The 24,864-nt window shown below is 48.8% G+C and overlaps 1 protein-coding gene across 1 annotated transcript in view; it reads left to right on the plus strand.

Moving 5' to 3' along the window:
• The window catches only part of ADAM12 (ADAM metallopeptidase domain 12), a 392,674-nt gene that overhangs the window by 250,093 nt on the left and 117,717 nt on the right, over positions 1-24,864 (plus strand). Inside the window, exons 4-5 of the mRNA XM_079899866.1 lie at positions 1,885-1,963; positions 14,989-15,065. Coding sequence (XP_079755992.1) covers positions 1,885-1,963; positions 14,989-15,065 — 156 coding nt within the window. The remainder of the gene's footprint in view (positions 1-1,884; positions 1,964-14,988; positions 15,066-24,864) is intronic.

The raw sequence follows: 24,864 nt of genomic DNA on the forward strand, positions 1-24,864 counted from the left end.
AACTGGAACCAGCTGAAGCAAAAGAGAGGGGGTTCTTGAGGAAAAGGAGAGGCAAAGTGGGCCCCCAAGGCAGCTGGAAGATTTCCTCTTTTCTGTCCTTTGTCGCAGCTGGTGATGGCTGGGTTTTCCCCGGGGCAGCATCCTCCTGCAGCCAGGGCCAGGCCGAAGGAGGCCCTGAGTGCATTTGTGTGTAGCTTTGAGAACAAAGAGGAAAGACCTCTTCTCCAGAAGCCCTAGCTCCAGGCAGGCTGCAGGGAAGCTTAGAGATTGGTTAGCTTGGGTCCCACACTCATCTCGGGACTGGGGGTGGAGCGACCCCAGCAGAACCTAGTGGTGCAAAGTGCATTCCCTGGGCGGACAGGGAAGGGCGGACAGCATCATTGCTGCGTACTGCACCTCCTGCAAAGTCCAGTATTTAAAACAACTCTCGACTCGTTATTGCCCAGACAGATAAAATCCAGAGATGTTTAGAGCTCTTCTCTTCTTCCCACCAACCTGGCTCCCCAGATTCCAGACCCTTGGGTCTCCTGGCCTTGCCATCCTCTGTCTGGAATCCCCTTCTCCCAGCCCTCCTTTGCCTGGCTGACTCCCCCTGTGTTCTCTCTAAAGCCTCCCCTTTTCACTACCCTCCACCTGCTGTGCGTCCTTTCACCCAGGAAGACTCTGTCCCTGCCTCTGTGACAGCCCTCCCCTCACTGTATTATGTTTTGTCTGTCACCTCACCAGGCAGTGTCCTTATTTATCTTTATATCCCAGCAGCTGGTATAGCACCCAGCACGTAGGTCGGTGCACAGGAAATACTTGTTGCAGTGATGTTGAGAAGGATAGAATGTGCATGTGACAGCAGAAATCACAAAATAGTCTAAAACCTAAACAAACTCAGGCTTTGCTACCATCAGTGAAGATGTAGTAGATTGCATGCAGTTTTAGTTAGGTGTTGCTTCTCTACCAAGTCATCTTAGAAATTCAGTATTTCCACGTGTCCAAAATCATTCTTCCTCACCTCCTACAGCACTGTTTCTAACATTTCATTGTTGTTTTATTTAAATAAATTTATTTATTTTATTTATTTATTTTTGGCTGCGTTGGGTCTTTGTTGCTGCGTGTGGGCTTTCTCTAGTTGCGGCAAGCGGGGGCCTCTCTTGTTGCGGAACACGGCTCTAGGCGCACAGGCTCAGTAGTTGTGCTCACAGGCTCAGTAGTTGTGGTTCACGGGCTCTAGAGCCCAGGCTCAGTTGTTGTGGTGCATGGGCTTAGTTGCTCCGCGGCACATGGGATCTTCCCGGACCAGGGCTCGAACCCGTGTCCCCTGCATTGGCAGGCGGATTCTTAACCACTGTGCCACCAGGGAAACCCCTCGTTGTTTTAAGCTATCCTTTGACATTTTAATATTGACAGCTGGCTCCCTCACCTGCAGGAGAAGTAGCAGGGCCAATATTGTGGGTCCAAAGTTATTTTTCCAGCGGGTAGCTGAGCTGCTGATTCTAGCTAGTGGGGCCTTGTGACTTCCAGAAGGGCGGTTCTCCCAACTCAGAAATCTGCGTGTGCTGTTCGTAGCAGGGTGTGTGCACGTGTGTGCATGTGCACGTGTACACACACGCCTGTGTGTGTTGGAGGCATGAGGCGGGAGCGGGTGAGGAGAGCACCACGTGGACTCTGGGGGCCACTGTTCAAAGCACATGCATCTGAATCTCACCTGCCTGAGTCTCATCCTGGCTCTCCCTGGGTAACCTGAACAGGTGAAGGCCCTACGGGAGCCTCAGCAGGTCATCTGTCAAATAAGGAGGGAATCAGATCCATGCCACGCTACAGCCTAGACATCCACAAGCAACACATCACTGCGACTCTACGCTCATCTTTTATGTTGTTTTTATTTCTCCACAGAGGCCTCATTGCCAGCGGTTTCACAGAAACCCACTATCTGCAAGACGGCACTGATGTCTCCCTCATCCGAAATTACACAGTAAGTCATGCATGCTTGGACCACCGTGATACTCTGCTATCAGATCTGTGCTTAAACTCTGTAGCTGTTTTATTCTAAGCAAAGTCACAGGCCTAGATCTTTCACTTAGACCCCGAGACGAGTTGAGCATTGCTTACGGTTTGGGCATTGCATTATAACTCCAGAAAAACGCGGCTTTGGCCAGGCCTGTGCCAGGACAGTCCTTGAAGGTATTGCAGGCTGACACTGAACCCACCTGCCAGTGACCGTGGGATGCTAAGCTGGGCAAATCCTTCCTGGAAACCAAGCCCAAACTGGAGACGGCTCAGAAAGCAGCCACCCCTGGGCTGAACTTGGCTGCATTAAACTTGTAAGTCCCTTAAAGAAATTCAAAGGAAAACTGACTCTGCTTAACCTTTCCTAAATGTATCCACCGTGTCCATATGATTCTATATCATGGTTGTTACTGGAATGTGACATTTATCACCTCTTAGCGTTTCTAGTATCTGAAGTTTTACATGTAACTTAGACAAGATGCGAACTTTATTCATTTTTTCCTCTGAACAAACGCTTAGTGTGCTCAGGCCCAGGTGGGAATATGGGCATTAAAGAGAGTTGCTGCCCTCTGAGGACCAGGATGGTTACTTGTTTTAAAGAGCTATGGGTGGGGCTTCCCTTCCCTGGTGGCGCAGTGGTTGAGAGTCTGCCTGCCGGTCCAGGGGACGCGGGTTCGTGCCCCAGTCCGGGAAGATCCCACATGCCGCGGAGCGGCTGGGCCCGTGAGCCATGGCCGCTGAGCCTGCGCGTCCGGAGCCTGTGCTCCGCAACGGGAGAGGCCCGCGTACTGCAATAAATAAATAAAGAGCTATGGGTATTCGTTTTAAAAAGGATAATCTTAGAGAAAGGCTTTATTTACATTTACAACTGAAATGTCGTCAAGTAGCCATTATTGTCGGCAGAATTTTTGTTAATGCCTGACCAAGCTTGGGAGAGTCAAAGAAATCCCTGGGAAGCAGAAACAAACCAGGGATGTAAGCTCAGAGCACTAAGCTGGTGAGTTGAGGTCACGGGACCCCAACGGGCTATTCAGGACCCAGAGAGAGGACCCCGTGCTTGGGGGTTGGGACCAAAGAAGTGGGCATCTGCAAATGAGAATCCCGCAAAGGCTGGGGCCCCAGAGAGATGCTTCCTCTGTGAAAAGAGGGACAAGTAAAACTTCAGTCCAGAGAAGGGGCAACAGAGAGAATTGTCTCCAGGTGTCCTGGATTGAACAAAGATTTCATAAAAAATAGAGAAAGTGAAACCCGAGCTAGCCTTGTAAAGTGTATATTTGGAATGGGGTGGACTGGTGTTCAAATTTCTAATACCAGCATAGGAATGGAATTCCCAGTAAATGTTGACCTCAGAACTGGTCCCAAATCAGCAACCCTGCGTCCCATGGGCCCAAGCTGAAGTCAACTGAAAATAGTTCTATAGGGATATTTCTACAGCCCAGGGTACCTGAGATTCCCAGGTCAAAAACAAAGAAGAAGAAGAATATTATCAAAGATGACCCAAAATCAAAATTACAAAACACACAATTAACAAAAGCCAGCGTAAATGACAAGGGAAATGAGAAGTAGCACCTCCAGGAATGCGAGATCATAGAAAAGTCAGAGGAGAATCTGAACTATTTTAAAGAGAACAGAATAGGTCCAATAAAAATTCCAGAGTGAAAATACAGGGGAAAAAAAAACTAAAGAAGCATCAACAATGCTCCCCCTTCTGCTTAAGCCATGGGATGGGCAGTTTGTTTCCCAGTGGTGTCATTAAGGACCAGTTGTTGGTTTTAGAAGGCGGAAGGGACAGTGAATACAGATTTGTCCCTACTGAGCCTGTGGTGGGACAGCGTAGTAAAGATGTTCAGTAGGCAGATAGCTGTATGACCCTGGAGCACAGGATAAGGATGGCGGCCACAAAAGAAGACCTGAGGGTCCATCTGAGATATAAGTAATCATTGGTGCCCTGACTTCATTTGACTTTTTTTTTCTCTTTTTTTCTCCTAAGAGGATGTCATTTATACGCCTCTAGAATTAGCACAAAAGCTCTCCTTACAGTGTAAATTGTTGTTCCGAATAGAAACAGAAAAAAGAGATCCTAGAAATACTTGACGGTAGGCTCACATCCTCCGAATCTCCCTTATAGATGATAGTGAAGGTGCTTGTTGATTACAGACCATCTAGAAGATGTAAGATATTCTTCCAAAGTTATTTTAATAGTTTCATGTTTTCTGTCTCCATCTCCCTGACCAATTTCCTCTTCTTAGGGCATTTTTGGTCCTTTTTTCTCATCTGGGAAGAAAACATATGATAAGAGAGAAGAAGAAATGGAGGACTAGATAAACGAGGGTCCAGCAGCCACTGGGGCTGTTTGGGACTTGGGTTGCGAAGGCTGAAGGCTATAAATCCAGGCATCTTAGAAAACAGCCTGGATGGAAGGGCACTGGAATGCTGATGGTAGTTGTCTCTGGTGGAGACTCCGTATTTTTCTGTTTGGGCTGATTGATGTATATATGGGGTGGTGGACAGGTTACATTTCTCATCTTTCCACGAGGTCACTGTATAGACAGGCAAACACCTCCCCCCACCCTGACTCACCCCCTCACTCCTCCCCATGGAAGCATCTTCTCAGGGAGAGGAGGGCGAGAGGAAGCAAGTCCTGGCAACCGCTGGTCCCTGCTAACTGGGGAAGGGGCAGAGCCCCTGCCTTGGAAAGGCCGTGAGCTAGCCTTGCTGTCTTCCCTCGGCCGAGTGTGGTTGAGCCCTGCCGGCCCCTCTGTGGAGTGTTCCAAGCAATGGTCTGCTGCGGCACCAGCTTCACCAAGATGGGTCCTCAGGCTTGGCTAATGAGAGCAGGGTGGGGAGATGAGGGGAGACAAGGGTTAGAAATTGCAGGAAGCCTCACTTCTGCCCTGACCTAAGTTGTGTCCTCTGATGGAATATACCAGAAAGCCCTCTTTCAGAAGTAGTTAAGCTCGTAGTGTTTTTTGATCTTCATTGGACTCTTGGAATCTTTCTTCAGTAGGTGAACCAACTGGAGGCTGGGTTAATCGGCAACCCGAAACCTCCAGAAACGGCAAGCATATATTGCTTTTACAATTAGAAAAACAGTGACTTTTCTCGTAATCTGGGGCCACCTTCCCCCATTCCTTTGAGTGCCTGTTCTGAGCTGTCAGCCACGTTACTGTAAAGATGGGTGAACAATCTCGTTCACTAAAGAAAACCCTTAGCCCTAGACAGCCCATGTTCCAGCAGAAACCCTTTAAGGGGAGCTCAGGGCCTCATAAACTGTCTTTCGTGGTGAGGACACAGATGCAGCTTTGGAGGTTTTGTTTCTACTGAATCGGGCTGGGAAACAAAAAGAAATGTGCTGATTCATCCCCTTTTCCCCCAAAGTCAGAACACAATGGATTTCCCTAAATTTAAAATTATATATAAAATAAGAACCACTTTTTCGCTAGCATCTTTCTTTTTTAAATTTAATCTCTCAACAATCAGTGTAAGCTGGTTGACAAGCAAACTAGTGGCTGATTTTAATTTTGGAATTGATCCCCTGTCTTTTCTCTCTCTATTATCCTGACAGGATGAAATATTTGTGGCTTAAGCCCTTGCTGGCCACATCTAAGGGAAGATTATGTCTTATACTGTCTCTTTTAATAAGGCCTGTGGGAGACAATGCCCATGATATTTATGTTGTCTACATCCCAAAAGACAACTCTGGGAAAGGCCAGAATGCCCTCCAGAAAGTCTCCTAAACGCTGTCAGTGCTTTGGTCCAAACACATCCTTCTATTACATGCATGTTAACTGAGCATCCCCATTGTGCCAGGCCCTGTGACTCCCACTGACGATAAAAACAGACAGGAAACCCACATGGAGCTGGAGGGTAGAGACTGACATTATTCCAAGAATCACAGACCAAATTCAAATCTGTGCTAAGTGCACTGGAAGAAAGGCGAAGGGGCCTAATCTAGTCTAAGGAATCATGGAAGACTTCATGGAGGAAGGAACATGTGAACCAAGATCTGAAGTTTAAGGAGGCATGAACCAGAGGATGGGAAAGGGAAGGACGTTTCTGGCTGATGCCAACTTTTACTTGGAAGTGGGGAAATGTCTACAATTTGACAGGGACCAGAGTATGTAGGACTTGGAGGCCAAGGTGACAATTTGGTTGTCATGGAGGAGGAAGCCATTAAAAAGTGTCAACCAAGGGGATGTCATAACTAGGGATAGACTTTGGAAGATTCCACTGGCTGCAGCTTGAAGGTCATCAGAGGGTCAAGAGCAGAGATCCAGCAAGGTCAGGCAGTTGGCTCTCGTGGAAGAGCCCAAAGCCCGGGTAAGAGGAGATGGTGGCTGCTGGGACCATGGGCATGGAGAAGGCGAGAAGGAAAAAGATCTGACCTTCTACACCTGAAGGGTTCCATTTGTTGTATGTGTTTCTCATTCAAAAAATTTATGAAAACATTTCCTATAATAGACATCCAAAGGGGACCTTCAATATTAACTGAGGCTGGACCATCAGACAGGCATGAAATCCCATATCTTGATCAAAAGTATTATTTGAGTGACATCCCATTCATTTCCATGGCAAATGTGTTTCCTATCAAAAAAGAGTAGAACCTTTTACAATCGGCTAGGACTGAACATGTCAGGGCAAATGGGTATTTGAGAGTCAGCTACATCCCATCTCTGTTAGAGAACATCTGAAGAGGATGGAAGATGATTCTGGGGGTAGGAGGGAAGGCAGAGACCATTCTCGTCTCGTACAGGTACTAGGTACGAGCTAGGCCTGTTATCACATTCTTAAAAAATGATTTAAAATGGACTTAACTTCCCTAACATCTCCATACTCTCTGCACGTCTAATTCATCTGCTCTTCCGGGCTTGCCTCTGTCTCAGAAGGCTGCTCCGTCCTCCCACTGACCAAGGCACTACGCACCCCCTCTTCCCCTCAGGTCCTCGCCGTGTCCTGTGTTGATTTCCACCTTCACAGCCATCTTTCCCCGCTTCCTGATCCGCTGGCATACCTGCTGCTGCAGCTCAGCTCCTCCCTTCTCCGCGGCTGGAAGATTGTCATGGCCACCTGACATTCCTCCCCACTTCTCGTCTCACCTATGTTTAATGCAGCCACCACTCCTGCCTACGTGATCCTTCTAGAGCATTTTTCTATCTATGCCCTTCCCTTTTGCACTTGTGTTTCAGTCCTCACAAATCATCGAGAGCTTCCTCAGTGCCTCCTTCATCGAGTCCAAAGTTCTGAGACCAGTATTCCCATTCCATCATGGTGACATACCTTACCTCTTCATGCATGCGTTCATTCACTCATTCATTTATACACCCATTCAACAACAAATGTTTGTTGAGTGCCCAATGTAACCTGAAGTGAGCACCAACAACATGCCAGGCATTGTGCGAAGCGCTTTGCACACATTTTGTTGTTTGATCCTCGCGATAAATCAGTTTCTGCTATTTTTACACCCAGATGAGGAAGCTGAGACATAGAGGACTTGAGTAACTAGACTAAGCCCCCAGCTAATAAGGATTCAGACTCTCACAGCCTGAGTCTAGAATCTGAGCTCCTCACCACTATGATGCAGACAGAACACTGGAGCGTGTCTGTTGTATGTCCATGGCCGTGCTGCTTGTGTTGTGGATTAGTAGAGAAAACTAGCGAGGTGGATTCAGGGATGGGCTGGTGTTCGTTGGCAAAGAGAGAGACCCAGCAGGTACTTCTTGGGGAGAGCAGAGGATGCTCTGCTGACCTGTTGTCCTGGGATACAGGGAGGGGCAGAAAGCCCTCTGGGGATTTGCTGAGTGCATCACTCTGAAGTCCAGCGGAACTGAGTGAGGTCTAGTGCCATGTGGCGGTGTACAGGAGGGAGGGGGCCACATTCCCCATCCTCAAGGAACATACCGTCTGACCACAGACAACACGATGCACCCGTGGCGAAGACGCTTTAGGAGCCAAATCCACATGGAATGTGCAATGAGTTCCCAGAGGAGCTTCAGGTGCGGTGACTTTCCTTCTCTAAGGGTGTCAGGAGAGGCTCTGGGACAGCCTTCTGTCTGGAAGCGCTGTGTGTAGAGAGTGGGTTCAGAAGCCAGGGAGGCAGCCTGCCCAGGCTAAAATCCCAGCTTGAGCCCTGAACCAGCCGGGACCGTGAACACGAAACAGACACTGAACCTGGCGCACAGTCAGGCTTCTAGAAAAGTGAGCGCTTACAGCATAATGGGTTTAAGTACATGTTGTCATATCCCAGATCTGTGACAAGGACACACATTTCACAGATTGATTCGATCCCTAAGACCCCGGGCAGCAAGTGTCAATCACGTTTTACAAATTAAAAATAGAGACTGAGTCTCAAAGCACAAGACTTCCAACTCCAGATCGGTCCAGCGCGCTCACTAGCACAGCGGTGCTGTTTCCCGGCCCAGGTTGCAGGGTACTCCCAAAGATCGTGAACATGGTTTTGTAAGCTGCGTTCTCTCCTGCCGAATGCCAGCACCGCAAAGTAACGTGAGCGGCCCCTGAGATTGGTCCTTCCCAATCTTTTAAGCAGACACGGTTCTTGTTAGAGCTGGGAGCAGACATGGCCTAGGGAGCATGGGTGTGCTGACTTACTTCTTAACAATCCGTCCCGTACACTCTCAGGGGAAAGCGTAATGTCAGTCAGAGAAACACACGGGGCTGCAGAGTCACTTTTGCTTGAATGCACTGTAACCTTCTTTCAGTCTCAAGCAAACCCTTGGTATGTGGGGGCCTGATGCTCCACACAGGGGAGGAAAGGCTGGACCATAGGTGTGCTGAAGCGCAGGTCAGCAGCTCAGGCACACGCACATGCACGTGTGCACACACACACCACTCACCCTCACACCCCTCCTATCTGCAGATATTTCTGAGTCTGGAAACGACTTTACTTTCCTCGGATTCCCTGAGTGATGAGGCTCTGCTGTACTTGAACAAGTATTCCGTCCGAGTTTGGATTTTAGGTGATAACTTTTCATCGCGAGGGCACATGTTCATAGCAGCAAGATGTGGCGGGGAGCTGTCCGGCCTGGGGACGAGAGGCTTGACTTTTAGTCCCTGCTCTGCCATGAACCAGCTCTGTAACCTTAGACAGTTATTTAACCAGTCAGGGCCTCAGTTTCCACATCTGTTCAGGGAAGGTTGGTCTTGGACGGCCTGAAGTTCCCTTCCAGCTACAACACCGTGCGATTCAAATGCTAAATCAAGACCGTTTGTCACATTGCATGTAGCCGGGGAGGCCCTTTAAAGTTCCCAAGGAAAAGAACATGGAAAATAATTTTCGCTCAGCTTACTCCCTAATGGAATTTGTCTGCTCACGGGTCCTTTTTAATCACGAGGTCAGGCCACTTTTGTTAGCTATTTAGCGTATAAAATTCCTTTCTTTCTAGTCCACTGAGAGTTGGGTAACAGAATTTTTATTTTACTTCCCGTATGGCATAGAGTTGAGGGCTACTATTTTCAAGCTCAAGTGTTCTTATTCTATATCCTCTTCCCCACCATTATATTTGATTGATAGTATTAAACAGAAGGAGAGTTTATTTTACCGGAGGGGGGAAATGCATTAGGTTAAGTAATAAGTATATAAAATAAATGGTTAGAGGTTTTGTAAAGGAAAAGATGTAATTTTGTGGTTATGCATGTTTGGGACTATTTTCTGTTATGTTTTGCTGGTAGAAAGAGAATGTATCGGATCAGCAGAACTAAGCCAAGACGACTGTGCAAATAAGATGATGTCTTGTTCAGCCACGTCTTTAGAGACGTGAGCATGAGAGAAAGAAAGAGACGGTATGGTTTGGCTCTCTTGAGGCAATTGGAGGGGATGCAGTTGGGGAGGCTTGCAAGGGTAATTGTTGTGATCGACAGATCCAGTGGGCCCTGGGGCCCAAGACCTCCAAGGCATGGTGGATGCCTGCGTCTCTCACAGGTGTGGCCACATCCAGATCCAACAGGCCACACGTTTGCAAATCTACAAGGCCTGGCAGGTTCCCGCCTGTTAACATCAGTCTATAGGAGGCAACCTGGCCCTCAGACGTGCGGACACACACTCACCTGGAGACTTTGCTGAGTGGGCACTGCTGGCCCCCATGTGATGCTGCCTGCACTTCTCTCTCTCGACCCCGGCCACCGCCAAAGGGGATCAAGCCCCCCAGAGGAGTAGGAACGTACATCTCCTCCACTCCCCGTGGTCAAATTCCCCAACCAATTATGTGACACCTAGTGTGATGAGTCTGTCTCTCTGATTTGTCAATTTATCTATATGATGACTTCTATATTATAAAAACCAAATCACATTTGTTTAAACATTTAATTAATCATATTGAAAAAACAAAACTTCATGAGACTGCAATTGTCCTGGAGGATCTGGAACTTGGAGTTCTAGTAATAGTCAAGAGTGAGCAATGGGCTTGCTAGTCAACTGTCTGAAGATGAACAGAAGGTAGTTTTAGAGCTTAGAAAGGAGGTGTTAACTCTGGTACTGACTAAGAGAGTTGGGGTTGTTTAAGGACCAGAGTACAAGAGCTAGAATCCACCCGCTCCTCTTTTTTTCTTCACCCCCTCCTCTTTTATAAGCAATAATGCAGCCTAGTTGTTGAACTGGAAATTAATTTTATACTAATTTGTTCTCAGCTCATTCTTTAATAAGCTTATATTTCTGGGTATTTAATTTGAAAGCACATTTGATAAGTAATCTATTAAAAAGTAAATCGACACTGAGAATAAATGAGTTTGAAATTTCAGAGGTTGGTCATTAAGACTGTTGTCACCATTTGGTTTTTGATTTTTTAACCAATACTTGGTTTCCTATAGCAGTATTTCACAGTTATCTAAAATGGAGCAAATTATTTAATGTACAGGACCCTCAAAGATGGGTAAGTCAAAAACCAGTGGTGCTCGTTCCCCTAGCTAGCCTAACTGGGTCCCTTCACTTCCTGAGTCATCTCAGCTCCAACATGTCTGCTGGGTTCCCACGGCTGAAATCCCCCCACTCTGGGCAGAGGGGACCAGGCCGCTCTGATGCCCTGGGGCATTACAATCCAGTTACACAACCTCCCCATGTTTAGAGAATTGTTATCATGACTCCCTTAAGTACCCAAAGCTAGAGTTACCTAGAGAGGGGGAACCATGGAGCCTTTCCAAAGTTACTTCCCATGGAAACCGAAGAGGCAGGCTGGCAGCAAGGGTCCCCCATGGCCTGGCTGGATGCCTGGCGGCTGGCTGGCAGTATCCCCCAGCACTATCCCTCGTGCCCCCTTCCCTGGACCACGTGCCCACTGAAGAGGACACCCTCGCCAGAGGAGACGTGGGGCAGTGAGTCTGCCTCCACGCCTGAATCTCCCAGCCAAGCAGACAAAGCCCCTCCCTGAACTGCCCCCCTCCCCCATTGCCCATGTTTGTGCGTGTGCTTTCCCTCTGTGGGCAATCCCCTCTCCCACCTCTGTCCCTGGCCACCGGGCCACCCCACTCCTCAACGTTGTATGGGGGTCAAAAAGGAGGCCCAGAAAATGTCATTATTTCCAGCTGGTATAGTCAACAACATAAAAAATCCAAGCTATGCTACAAATTGTTAAACTGATAAGATGGCCCAGCAGGAGTCTCTGATACAAGATCAACTTTAAAAAATAAAAAAGCTTTCCTTTACATTAAAAATAACCGTGTATAAGATGTAACAGATAAAAAGACCCTATTTATGATATCAACAAGCCTATACAATACCTAGACATAAGGCAAGTGAAAACTTTCCAAAGCCGTTCAAAATAAAAACATCTAAAACTAGGCAGAAGGATGTAAAAATGGCCTTATTATGTGGAGAGACATACCGTGTATATGAATAGAAAAACTTTTTATTTGAAAACTACAAATCCTGACTAAAGTGACCTCTACATTCAAATTAGTCGAGCTGAAATCTCAAAGGATTATTGCAGAGCTTAAAATTTGATTCTAAAATTCACCTGAAAGAGAAAACAGGCAATAATACTGTAGAAACTTCTGAAGAAAAAATAGTATCAAAAGAAAACTCACTCTCCACAAGGTTGCCAAGACGAATTGGGGAAAGAATCGTTTTCTAACAAATGGTTCAGGGCACCTGGATAATCCACATGCAGAAGAGTGAAATTGGAGCCCTACTTTAAGCAGATACAAAAATTAATTCAAAGTGAATCAAACATCTAAATGTAAGAGCTAAACCTATAAAACTCGTAAAACGTAGGTGTAAGTCTTTATCACCTTAGGTTAGGTAAGGGTCTCACAGATACGGCACCTAAAGCATCAGCAACCAAACTAAGAAAATAGAGAGCTTGGACCTCATCAAAATGATCAGGCTTTGTGCTACAGAAGACATCAGGAAAGCGAAAAGACAACCCCCAAAATGGGAGAAAACATTTGCCAATCATAGCTCTGGTAAGGGTCTAGAATCTAGGGATATAAAGAACTCTTCCAACTTAACAATAAAAGGACAAAAAAAAAAAACAATTAAAGAACAGGCAAAGGATTTGAACAGACGTCTCTCCAGAAAAGATGCATAAATGGCCACTAAGCATGTGAAAAGATGTTCAACGTCCTACGTTATTAGGAAAATGAAAATCAAAACCACAGTGAGACACTACTTCACATATACTAGGATGGGTGTAATCAACATCATAGACAATAACAAATGTGGGTGAGGGTGTGGACACGTTCATACCTTCATCCCATACACTGAGAATGTAAAATGGTTCAGCTGCTTGGGAAAGCTTCGGCAGTACTTCAGGATGTAAACAGAGTCACCATAAGATCCAGCAATCCCACTTACAGATATATAACCATATACCTACCCATAGTGTAGACCCCAGAGAACCAAAAAAATATGTCCACACAAAAACTTGTACATAACTGTTCATGGCAGCATTATTCATAATAGTCTAAAAGTGGAAACAGCCCAAATCCCCAGCAACCGATGAATGGGAAAACACAATTTGGTATATCCCTACAATGTCATTTTATTCAGCAAAAAAAAAGGAATGAAGTACTAATACTTGCTACAACATGAATGAACCTTGAACACATTCTGCTAAGTAAAGGAAGCCAGACACAAAAGGCCACATTTTGTGTGATTCCACTTAATGTGAAACGCAATGCAATGAATAGAATAGGCAAACCCATCGAGACGGGAAGTAGTTTAGTGGTTGCCAGGCGTGGCCAATGGGAAGTGTCTGCTAACGGGTGTGAGGTTTCCTTTGGGGGTGATGAAAATGTTTTGGAATTAGATGTGATGGTTGTACAACATTATGAATGTACTAACACCCATAACAGTATGCTTTGAAAAGGTGGATGTTATGGTATGTGAATTTAATCACAATCAGAAAAGAGAACTTGCTCTGATATCAAAATGTTCCTATAGAATAATAGGAATTAAAACAGTGTGGTGTTGGCTCAGGAATGGACAGATGGAGGTTCGCCTCAGTGGACCAGCATAGAGAACATGGAGATGGAGCCACAGACATATGTGGGCATTCGATATCTGACAAGGTGACGTTTCAAATCAGTCAGAAAAGGAAAATGGTGGTGAAGAACAGCTGTCTCTTAGTTTGTGGAGAAGGTTGGAGGCCAACCTCATACCTCCACAAGAATGAATTCCAATTTAGATTAAATAACTAATTCTAAGAACTAATTCTAGGAAATAGAAGCAAATAAGAGAGGACATATGTATAACGTTGAAGAAAGCCATCTTAAGCAATACACAATATGCATAAATTTGTATAAGAATTGGAAACTCTTGTAATAAATACAATAAAAGATATCGTAAGTCAGTTAAGAAGACATTTCTCACATAATTAATATCCTGAATATGTAAAGAACTTCCAGAATCAATAAGAAAAAGTCAAAATAACAAATGTACTACAGCACTCCCTTCCTGTAATTGCCTTTTCAGATGATCCCAAAATTTTGTCCTCTGTTCAGTGACAAAGAGATCATCTTGGCCCCTTTTTCATGATATGGGATTTCCCTGGCCACTCAATCCCATCCGGCCCTCTTTCTTAGCAAAGTCAAGGTGGTCTTTGGAATGTTGTCCCTGTCAGGCAGGACAACTGGACACCCTGCCCTGCCCTGGAAAAAGTGATTAACTGTGGTCCTGATTGAAGGAGCTGTGTGCTGAGGCTGAAACCCCAGTGTCCACTTCTCCTGTCCCTTAGAAGACGCAGCCCTTTGCCTCGGGACCGCACGCCGCTGGCATTCAGAGGCCTTGAATGAGGAATGAGCACTAAGTGCACTTAGCGTTTCTTGCCAGCCAGCCACTTAACTGGGGCTGCGACATAACATTTGTTCAACAATAAAATTAACCTTGATTCCGGACAGCTATCTATCTTCACTAAGGACGTGTCCGTGCCACGGTTTCTTTTTGCAAGTGACATTATTAAAGAAATGGAATATTGCAGGCATGTCACCCAAGGACTTCGGTCTTAGAAAACCTTCCTATTTTTCTCTCCTGCTAAGAGTCTTTCTGCTCTCAATTGGGCAGTTCATCGAGGTACCCGCTATCTCTCCTCACCCCCTTCTTCTCATAGCCTTTTCTGTTTTCATAAGCCATAGATTTGGCCTCATTTTATTGCATTTCACAGTGTGCTTAATTACCCCACACGGTTCCTCATCTCATTACAAAAGACTATTTGTAATGCGGAAAATGGCAATGTGATTTGTTCAGCTGCTGGAGTTTGTAAAACCTTCCGCATCAGGGCTTTCCTGAAGGGTGTCAGAGAGACGAGAATGGAACCGGGATGCGATTAGAAACCCTGTTGATAATCTCTAAGTAAATCAGATATTCCTGCCATAGATCCTGGCTGGGTCACGTGGGGCTGGCATGAAACATTAAGACCGCTGGCTGGTTCAATATTTTATGCGAAAGGAAATTCTGTAGCTGAAAACAAGATGATTGGAGGCCATTGGTTTATTGTGAGTGGGCAAGAAGACAGCATGACTGAACCGACTTTCTCCTCCTTTCAGGGTCACTGTTACTACCATGGACACGTGCAGGGCTATTCTGGTTCCACGGTCAGTCTCAGCACTTGTTCTGGTCTCAGGTAAGTGACCTTGACAGTGGCAGCTCTGGCCTTAAGCACAGCTACCGCAGACCACCCCCTTCTCCAACCGCTCTAAAGCACTAGAGTGACGGACCTCGCCCCTGCCTGGCAGAACCGAGGAGCCCTTGCCCGGCAACGTGGAGGGCACCGCAGCCCCCCACTCCCATCTCAGCTCGCCTTCCTTCGCCGCTCCTCTTTCAAGGCTGTTCTCAGGCCTTGTAGGTTGGCTGGGTTTCAGCAGCCAAGGATTTGGGGAATATCTTTTGTTTTTGTGGCTTGATGCCAAACAACTCCCAGTGTTAAAAAAATAGGACATTAGGTATTAGCATTTCAGCTGCTTGCTTAATAAAAATGAAAAGGGCCTCTTCTCACTAGGACACAAAGTGAGGGGCTGACTGAGCACAGATCCAGGTGAGCTGAGTACGGGCCTGGGTGGCAGGGGCCCCTGCCCGATGCAGGAAACAATCCCTTCTGCTGCCGAGGACAAGCCAGCCCTGCCTTCCAGTCGCAGCAACCGGCCCCGGCGGGCTCTGTGGGCTCCCCAGGCAGACCAGTCTGTTGACAGATTCCCAGCTGCCTCAGCCTCTTGACTGGGTTTATCTGTCTAGTTTGTGAACGAGCAGCTTGTGTCCTCAAAGTCCTGCTTTGCTTTGGCCGCTGCCACCAGAGTGCAGGTCTGCGGAGGGAAGGACGGAGGGCCCGGGACAGCGGCGGCCCAGGGAACGCGGGACTGTGCGCCGTGGGTCTGCGAGTACTGCATGCCATGGCGGAGAAGGAACCTCGGTGCACAGCCCGTACACACAACGTACACACCACAGACACACAATATACCACACACACCACATTCACACCACAGACACACACACAATATACCACACACACACACAACAGACACACCACACACACAATATACCACACACACACACAACACCACACACACACAATATACCACACACACAACATACAGACACACAATATACCACACACACCACATTCACACCACAGACACACAATATACCACACACACCACATTCACACCACAGACACACACACAATATACCACACACACCACACACACCACATACACACCACAGACACATACATAATATGCCACACACACCACACACACACAATATACCACACACACCACATTCACACCACAGACACATACATAATATACCACACACACCACAAACATACACACCACAGACACACACACAATATACCACACACACCACACACAACATACACACCACAGACACACAATATACCACACACACCACACACAACATACACACCACACACAATATACCACACACACACAACATACACACCACACACATACACAATATACCACACACACCACACAATATACTACACATACCACACATACACACCTTAGCACACACGTACCACACACTATATACCACACACCACAACACACACAGTACAAGCACCACAGACACCCTGTAACACACACACAATTTATCGCACACAACATACCACACATATCAACACAACACACACACACAACATGCCACACACAACATACCCCAGGCACACAATGCACCTTGGACAACTCAGCACACTTAACACACTAAACACAACGGGAGCGAAGTGGAGATCAGGGGCCCTGGTCGGGGTTTAGCGACTGTGGATGGAGACAGATGCCCCGCGCAGGGGAGCGGAGGCGGCGCTCTTGGCAGCCTCGCCTCCTGTGAGTCCTGCCGCGCTGTGAGCGTTTACAGGTACTCTTGAATTAATGAGTAATCGCATTGGCGGCTCTTACGGACAGACAGTACAGCCGCTAGTGGACGGAATTCTCCAGAATAACAGCACCTGAGTCTGGCCGCGGCCTGGTCAGCCCGCGCAGCCCTGGGCCCGGCTGGCGGCTGGACCGGCCTGAGGGAGGGTGCAGCCGGGCCTCCGGCTGCACATCCCCATGCCCGTCCTTTCCTGGGGCGTCCCTGCCCCACGTGCACACCACACACACAACCCCCCGCCGACCCCCAACACGTGTCCCCCCGGCCGCTGCTGTTCTTCGTGGCGTGGGCCACCTGCGCGCCTTACATGTACGTGAAGGAGGGCAGCGCCGTGTGCCCTGCGGTCGGCGTCTGCACTCAGCATCGTTTGGGCATCATCCTTCCTGGCGCGTGAGGGGCGGCCTCTTCCCTCACCACGCACTTACTTCCGTTCCACAGACACCCGCGCTTCCTCTCGTTTTCTCCGCCATGTGCATTTAGGTGGTTTCCAGTCTCTCTCAGCTGCCAATGACTGGCCCCGCAGGCCTCAGGCTCCGTGACCCGGGCGTGGCTCCAATGGAGGCGCCTGAAGGAGGGAAGGGTGTGACCTGCACAGTCCTGCCGCCGTGTCCTGCCAGCGTGCCCGCCCGGTTTCCACTCTGACCATCAGAGGACGGGGGTTCTGTTTCCTCACGTTCCCCCCAGTCCTTGAGATACCGGATCCATTTTTAAGTATTTACCATTGGAATCTAACAGTCTGTTCAGAACTGGCTCCCCTGCCCGCTCCAGTCCCACACAGGGAAACCACAGCAGCAAACGTGGACTGGGGCGAGGAGGTGATGGGAACATTCAAGAACGCGTCAGGGGGAGGGCAGTTCGAGGGGGACCATGAGTCTCCAGGGCACAGTGGGAAGGTTTGAGGGGCAGAGGGAGGAGGGTGGGATCAGTTAGAGGACTGAAGGGCTGTGTGGGACTAAGGGCCCAGCTCTCCTGGAAAACCAGGCACAGGCACCTGGAGGACACAGAGATGAAGGACAGGGTGGGGTCAGCCCTGCTGGCATCTGGGCCAAGGTGACAGACCAATTGGAGGTAGGCCCTCTGGGATCATCAGATAGACGTCCATGTCCCGGAGCACAATAGCCCAAGCAGTGACCCGTCACTGGGCCTCTCTGAGCGCCAGTTGCCTTGTATTTAAAATGGAGATAAAGACTCTAGCCGAGACTGGTGGTTGTGAAAATAAGTACAATGACCCATAGGAAAGCCCAGCCCTGTGCCTGACCTTGAGTGAGCAGCCAATGGAAAACCCATCAGCCACCTGAGACGGTCTTAACATTCTTTGATTCTGGGACTGGGCCAGTCAGGGAGGCGTGAACATGCCGTGCTTCTGGGTTAATTCCATGCAGAGCTACACTGCTCCTACGAGAGCCAGGTGGAGCACACAGGACCACACACACCTGAGAATTACAGTCACCCCTCTCCTGAGTGGTGTCCAATACACCTGAAAGTAGAGAGTCTCTAACACATACACGGGAAGTCGGCACTTCACTGTCACACCTAAAAGATGGACCTGTTTTGAAGGCTAGATATTTCCAACCTTCAAATTAACATAGAGGTCACTGTGTGCAAAGAACATAAAAGCTAATTCAAACTGGCTTAAAGACCAAGCATAGGTAGGTTCATGCTATCGAAAAGTCCAGAGACGGCTTCAGGTATGACTGGTTACAGGGCCTAACTGATGTTATCAGAATCCATTCTCTGTCCATCTTTGGCCCCTACCTTCTTCTGTGTTGAGTTCATTCTCAGGCACTGTTTATTTTTGCGGTGACAGAGAGTCTTCAGGCAGCTCCAGACTTACATCCTCAGAGGGCAAGTAGAAGAAAGGACCCTTCTTTTAAGCTCAGCAAAAGTCCTCAAAATGCAACTTATTGTCCTTCATTGGGTCATGGGCCCCTCCCTGAAACAATCAGGCTCTAGGCGGGTGGGCTTCAGTAGTTGTGGCACATGGGCTCAGTAGTTGTGGCTTGCGGGCTCTAGAGTGCAGGCTCAGTAGTTGTGGCGCACGGGCTCAGTTGCTCCGCGGTATGTGGGATCTTCCCGGACCAGGGCTCGAACCCGTGTCCCCTGCATTGGCAGGAGGACTCCCAGCCACTGTGCCACCAGGGAAGTGGTGGGTGGAATGCTCTAATTTAACAGGTTATGTGCCCAACCCCTGGGCCAGGCTGAGTGTGAACCACACCCAGCCTCAGGGGCTGGTGCGGGTTGGGGAGAAGGGTGGGTACATGAAGGAAAACCAGAAAAAGGACAGATGAGCGCCAGGGACACACAGAAACTACAGGCCAACTCCAACAACAGCTTCCACATGTTTGTGAAAACTCTAAGCTAGCGAAACTGAGACCAGGCGTAAATGGAGACGTCCGGGTTGGTCTGTTAACTTTCAGGTGGTTTTCATAGGGCATCAAACCCTTGATGGATAAAGAGATGAGGGTATCTTCAAGGGAATTCCTAATAGCTCCTTTTTACACTAAATAAAACAATCTGCAAACCAGTGACATTAACTTATTAGTTTTAAATTATGAAGATGAACGACTGGGTAGAGTATTCCTGAGTAACATTTAAATAGGACAGATCTGCCCCCTGTGCTTGGCCTTGCCACTTGCTCTCTACTCCCTGTCCTTCATCCCAGGCCTGTCCCCCAAAGGCACAGGTAACTGGCAGGGTCCCCGGTTTCTCCCTCACAGAGGGGTCCATCTCTCTGACCAGATTCTGCAGAGCGTCTGAGTCTCAGGACCAGCTCCTGTCTCCGGCACCTGGAGAATGTCCACCCGCCCCACCCCGGGTACCTGGCACAGAGCACAACTTGGCAAAGAGGCATACTGTGAAATACTTATGGCTGGGGTTCCAGGAAGAGTCAGGGGAGTGAGTGCTGCGTCGTCTGGTGTCGACCACCAAGACGGGGTGGGAACACTGACGGAGCAAGCTGCTGCGTGGGGATGGAGCTCCTGAGAATTTTAATTTCCCAGATCTTTGTGCTGTTGTTACAAAAGCAGCAGACCGTGCATCAACAGAGAAATTCCGGAGTTATGTAGTCAACTTCGTGATCTTGCGAGGAGAGAATCAGACCAGAGACAAAGCTGTGTTCGATCAACTGCTTCCTGGCAGAAGAATCAATCGCGAGGGGAAATAAAAATGCAACTAGAGGAGCACCAGCCTGGTAAATTTTGAGAAAGAATATAGAATTAAAAATTATGTGAAATATGGTGTGACCCCCAAATACATCCAGAGCTAGGAATGTGGAGGAAAACTCGAGCGTCCTAGGGGATGCATTAATTAGAGCCCAGCAGATTACGGTTTTGCAGAGAAAAAGCAGAGAAGGAACATCCTGCTTTGCTTCAAAAAGGCTGATCAAAGACGGGCAGGCAGGCAAGGAAAGCTCTGTCCTGGAAGAGAGAAGAGAGGAGGGAAGCAAACAAGTCATCCTTCTTCATTTGAAGCTTGAAGGGGAAAAGATAAGGAGAGAGAAACGCATGGAGATCCCAGCAGAAAGGGGGATTAAAGAGGAAACAGCTCTTGAATGGAGGGAATGAAGTGCAACGTGGAAAACAGGTCATAAAAACGAGTGCCGCCATAGAGCTTATCCTTCCTTTGAAAGGACTCCAAGTCAAACGGGAAGTTCGGGCCATAAGTTAGTTTTGTACCATATCATGCGTCTCCCCAAGATGCCCAGCCCTCGTTAGCACGGTGTCCGCGCAGCGTCCATGGTTCTCCTGGTCTCTGTTGTTGCTCTCGCTGCTTCGTGCCTCGGCCCTGCTCCTGCGTCCCTAAGCCCACGAGCATCCCCATGAGCACCAGATGCTCCTTGACACTGTCGTGCATGGGTACCATGTTCCAGTGATGCGGAGAGAATTCTGCCCCTGTCCCAGAGGAGCTTAGCCGCTGTGTTTTGTAATGGGACAGACGTCCAGTCCTGGCTCGCTCCTGCCAGGGCATCCCAATAGCCATGTCCCTGTGTCCTGATCTGATTCACAAACACCACATTGCTGTCCCCTTCCAGCTCCCTGGTTAGAGCGTGAGATCCTTAGTGGGGAAGAGCCTGTCTCTCACCGTTTCTTCCTCTTCTCTTGCTCCACCTCCGAGCTTCTGCTTGGAAATCTGGCATAAGGACTCTTGGGGGTTCGCAATTTTGGAATGAGCCAAGAGTTTTCCCATCCCCTGCTGGCATGGTGGTTAAAACGAGGCTTAATTTCTTAGGGAATCACCTGTGCTTTGATCGACTTAAGGGAAGCATTCACGTAACAGATGAGGAAACTGGTATCTAGAGTTGTAAACTAGGTATTCGTTGTAATGACAACTTCATTTTTAAGTGGAGTTTAGGATACCTGAGCACGAGGTGTACACGCACTCACACCTATACACTCACGCTTTTACATGTGCTCTCGCACACAGGTGCACACGCGCAGACACACACACACACACCCCAAGGGTGATGACAAGCAGGCTATGTCATACTTTACTCTGCCATCATCACAATTTCTGCTTTCAGGAGGGCAGGGACAGGTGTTAGCGCCACTGCTTTACAGAGCAGCTGAGGCTCGGTCACCAGGAGCCTGGTCCTGATGCTGCAGCTCGGAGCTGCGGGTGCTCACGGCAAAGGATGCTGTCACCCCCTTCCTAGTCACAGCTGCTGTCACAGGAGAGAGGCATCTCGTGCATTGACACCAAGCCTTGGCACGTTCTCGTGCGACGCTCCCTAAGCTGTAGGTAGGTGTTACATCCCTCAGATTATGGTTGAGGAAGCAAAGCCTGGGAAACTGGCTTCCCCAGAGTCCCTCAGCTGTAATGGGCAAAACTCCATCTCCAACCCAAGTCTGGCTGACTCCCTTGTTCCGTATTTGCTCCACTAGATCTTTGGCGCAACTTGGATCCAACCTTCTTTTTCAGCCCCATCGTCCTCTACCCTGAGGAACCCCTCCCGCATTCCAGCCCCACTGTTTTCTACATGTTTCCGGAACATGCCCTACACGTGTCTCACTGCCTTTATCCCTGCTGTGTCTTGGCCTGGGACACACTCCTCTCCCCATCTCTCAGTGGCTTTGGAAGGTTCACCCTCCCACCAAGGCCCAAATCAAATGATGCCTCCTCCACGCAGCCCACCCTGGCCTCCCAGCCACTCCTGGCCACGCGGCTCAACCCTGCCTCGCCTGTTCTGTCACAGGCAGCCCTGGCTTCCGCAGCACAGTGGCTGTAGCATAGCAGGCGCTTCCTAGAGATTTGTTCACACCCCTGGGTTAAGGCGCCCGTCCTGCTTTGGCTCACTTACAGTCGATTACTGTACCTTGTGCTTTCACTACCCTGCTGTAAGGACCTTCAGAATAGGGACCACGTCTGCTAAGCTCTCAGCACTGGCCTTGGATGTGGGAGACGGCACAAGATGCCTTTAAAAATTCAGTGAAATAAAAATACTCAGATGCCAGGTTATTTGGTACCTGAATAAGTCCACACGTTGCTGTGTTCCTTTAATGTCTTGCATTGATTTTAATTATGTAACATAAAGTTTACTGCACCACGTTTTATATAATGAGATCAAATATAACACAAAATGCAGGGATACTTCTTGCTCCACTACACTATTGAAAAGTAGTCAATCAACTTACTTTTCAAAGGGTAGAATTGACCAGTGTTATGGTCCATGGAATCAGAAATACCATTATAATGAAAGTAATCGTTTGCAATTTAGCGATCAGGGCCATCACAACCATCATTTTTTAAAAAAGAAAGAAAGGCAAAGTTCTGCTTTGATGCAGTGTTGATATTTATAATTTAACAAACACATTGAATTGATCCATTTGAAGACATTGACCAGAAATCTCAGCTGAGAAAGTGAAAAAAGGATCTTAGGAGGAAAACAAGTCAGAGGGAGTGAGGTGAGTGCTGGGAAATGAGCCTCAGCCCTCCTGAGGGACTGGCCACGTCCAAGGATGCCGAGGAGTTGCCCGCCATCCTCCCTGGTACCTCTCAGCTGGACTTGAGTGTTCGCTGATCCGGGTGGATGTGGGTTTTCCAAATGTCACAGCTCAACCTAAATGGCCCATGGCAAAGGGTCTAAGGGGCCAAAAAGTCAGGCACGTGGAGATAAACTTGCCTTTGCTGTCCTGTCTGCTAGGAAAGCAGGGCCCTGGGCCCACCCTAGCACTGTCTAGAACCTGGCACGTTATAGGTGCTCAATAAACATTGGTGGAATATATGTGCCCTCCCCGAGCCATCAAGTGGTCAGTGAAACTTAATCCCAGCCAGTTCAAATTTTAAAAAAATCTTTCAAGTGTAGTAGATCACGTTAAGAAAGAAATTAGCTTAGAGTGGGAGGTGAAGTTAATTTGACCTTGACCTCTGTTCTGTGACCTTCTGCTCCCCTAGCTTCTATCGGGCTGGGCTCGGCTGGCTCCCCTCCACCCCGCAGGCCACGCCACCTCTGGTGAGGGCTCTCCTTCTCCCTTCCTCTTCCTCCATGGAGACATTCATTCCGTCATCCTGTGTAAACATCTGTGGGAGCAACAGCTGCGTTTGGAGCCCTTCTGCACCATCTCCAAGGCTGCTCTGGTCCCCACCCTGAACGACCCCCAAGGTCAATCTCAGTTCTCCCAGGCTCTACTCTCATTCAAAATTCAGAATGTCCAAATCCCAACTCCCTGGTCCCCAGACTGGCCCCCCACCCCCGAACTCTTTTCCATTCAAGGTCCAGCCCATCCCAGGCTCCTAGCTTGGCCCCCGGGGGGATCTCTGATAAGCTCTGGCAGTCACCAGCCCCTCCCACGCCCACCCCTTACAGCATCTCCCTCATCCATCTCCCCTTCTCCATTCCCCCGTCGCCACCCCAGAGCAGCCCTCCCTCCCTCCAGGATTTTCAAATTGCGTCGCACCCATGCTTCCTCCACCCTTCCCTTCCCATCCATCTTACACATTCCAGAAGGTCGTGTTTCAAAAACACTGCTCGAACATAAGTCCCGCCACCCTCTGCACTCAAAACCACACAGCTCCCCACGGCCTACATGTCAGAGCCCCTGTTCACCCACGTGCTTGTGCAACAGTTTTTCCACGGGTGTTTAGACATCACCTCCTCACACACTGATCACTGCAGCCAGACATCATTTTAATAGGAGGAAGCAAGTTCCGTGAAGTAGTTGTACACAAAACCACACGGGAAACTCGGCAGAAGGGCCCAGGGAATCCTGCAGGGAGGTATGGCTAACCTGGACCTCAGAGGTTATGCTTCAGCCTGGAAGACTCTGCCCGAGGGCTGCCCGGGAACGGTGGGAGCCTTTGGGTGAAGACGTGGCCCCAAAACAGCTGCATCCCGCAGGCCAGCGGGGTGGCTGCCACCGGTTACAAGGCAAGGAGCCGGTGGATTTGATAGAGGTCCTGGGATGGAGGTGGGGAAAGGCAGAGGAAGAGGGGCCAGCAAGAGACAAGTCCCAGCAGTTGGGAGCTGGAAGTGCATAGAAGATGCGATATTGTCTTCTGCGCAAAGCGTGTGCGGCACGGTGGGTGACGAGGCCACAGGTGCAGCCCGAGGTCTAAAGCCAACGTGAGCGCCTTGCCTGGCATCGACCACCGCCCAGGTCCAGTGCCCGCCCTCCTCCTGTGGCCCCGCTATCCTTCCGCACGTCTCCGTTTCAGCCCCAGTGTTTCTTTCTGAGCACACGCTGACCTTTCTCTCACTGCACTCTTGCTTCTTCGAGGCCGTTCACCTGACCCCTGAGCTCCCCACACCTGCAGGTCCCCCCCATCCTCCAGAACTCCCTTCAAGGCCCCCGTTTCACATGGGCTGTTTGTCAACCATTCCTAGGTCAGCGCTGGGCTGACTGCCCAGCCTCTGGGCAGCGCTGAGTTTCTCTGGCATTTTGCACTTGGAATTCAGCTGCGCCCACCCTGGCACGAGTCCTCGGTGACTCAGGAGAGGGGCTGACCATCCAGAGTGGCCAAAGACAAGGGAGCAGGCTTGGGAGCCGGGTCCGTCTGGGGAATCCTGGCTCTGCCGCTGACCAACTGTGTGCCTGTGTTGG

This window comes from Stenella coeruleoalba (assembly GCF_951394435.1).
Source record: "Stenella coeruleoalba genome assembly, chromosome: 16".
NCBI classification, from domain to species: Eukaryota; Metazoa; Chordata; class Mammalia; order Artiodactyla; family Delphinidae; genus Stenella; species Stenella coeruleoalba.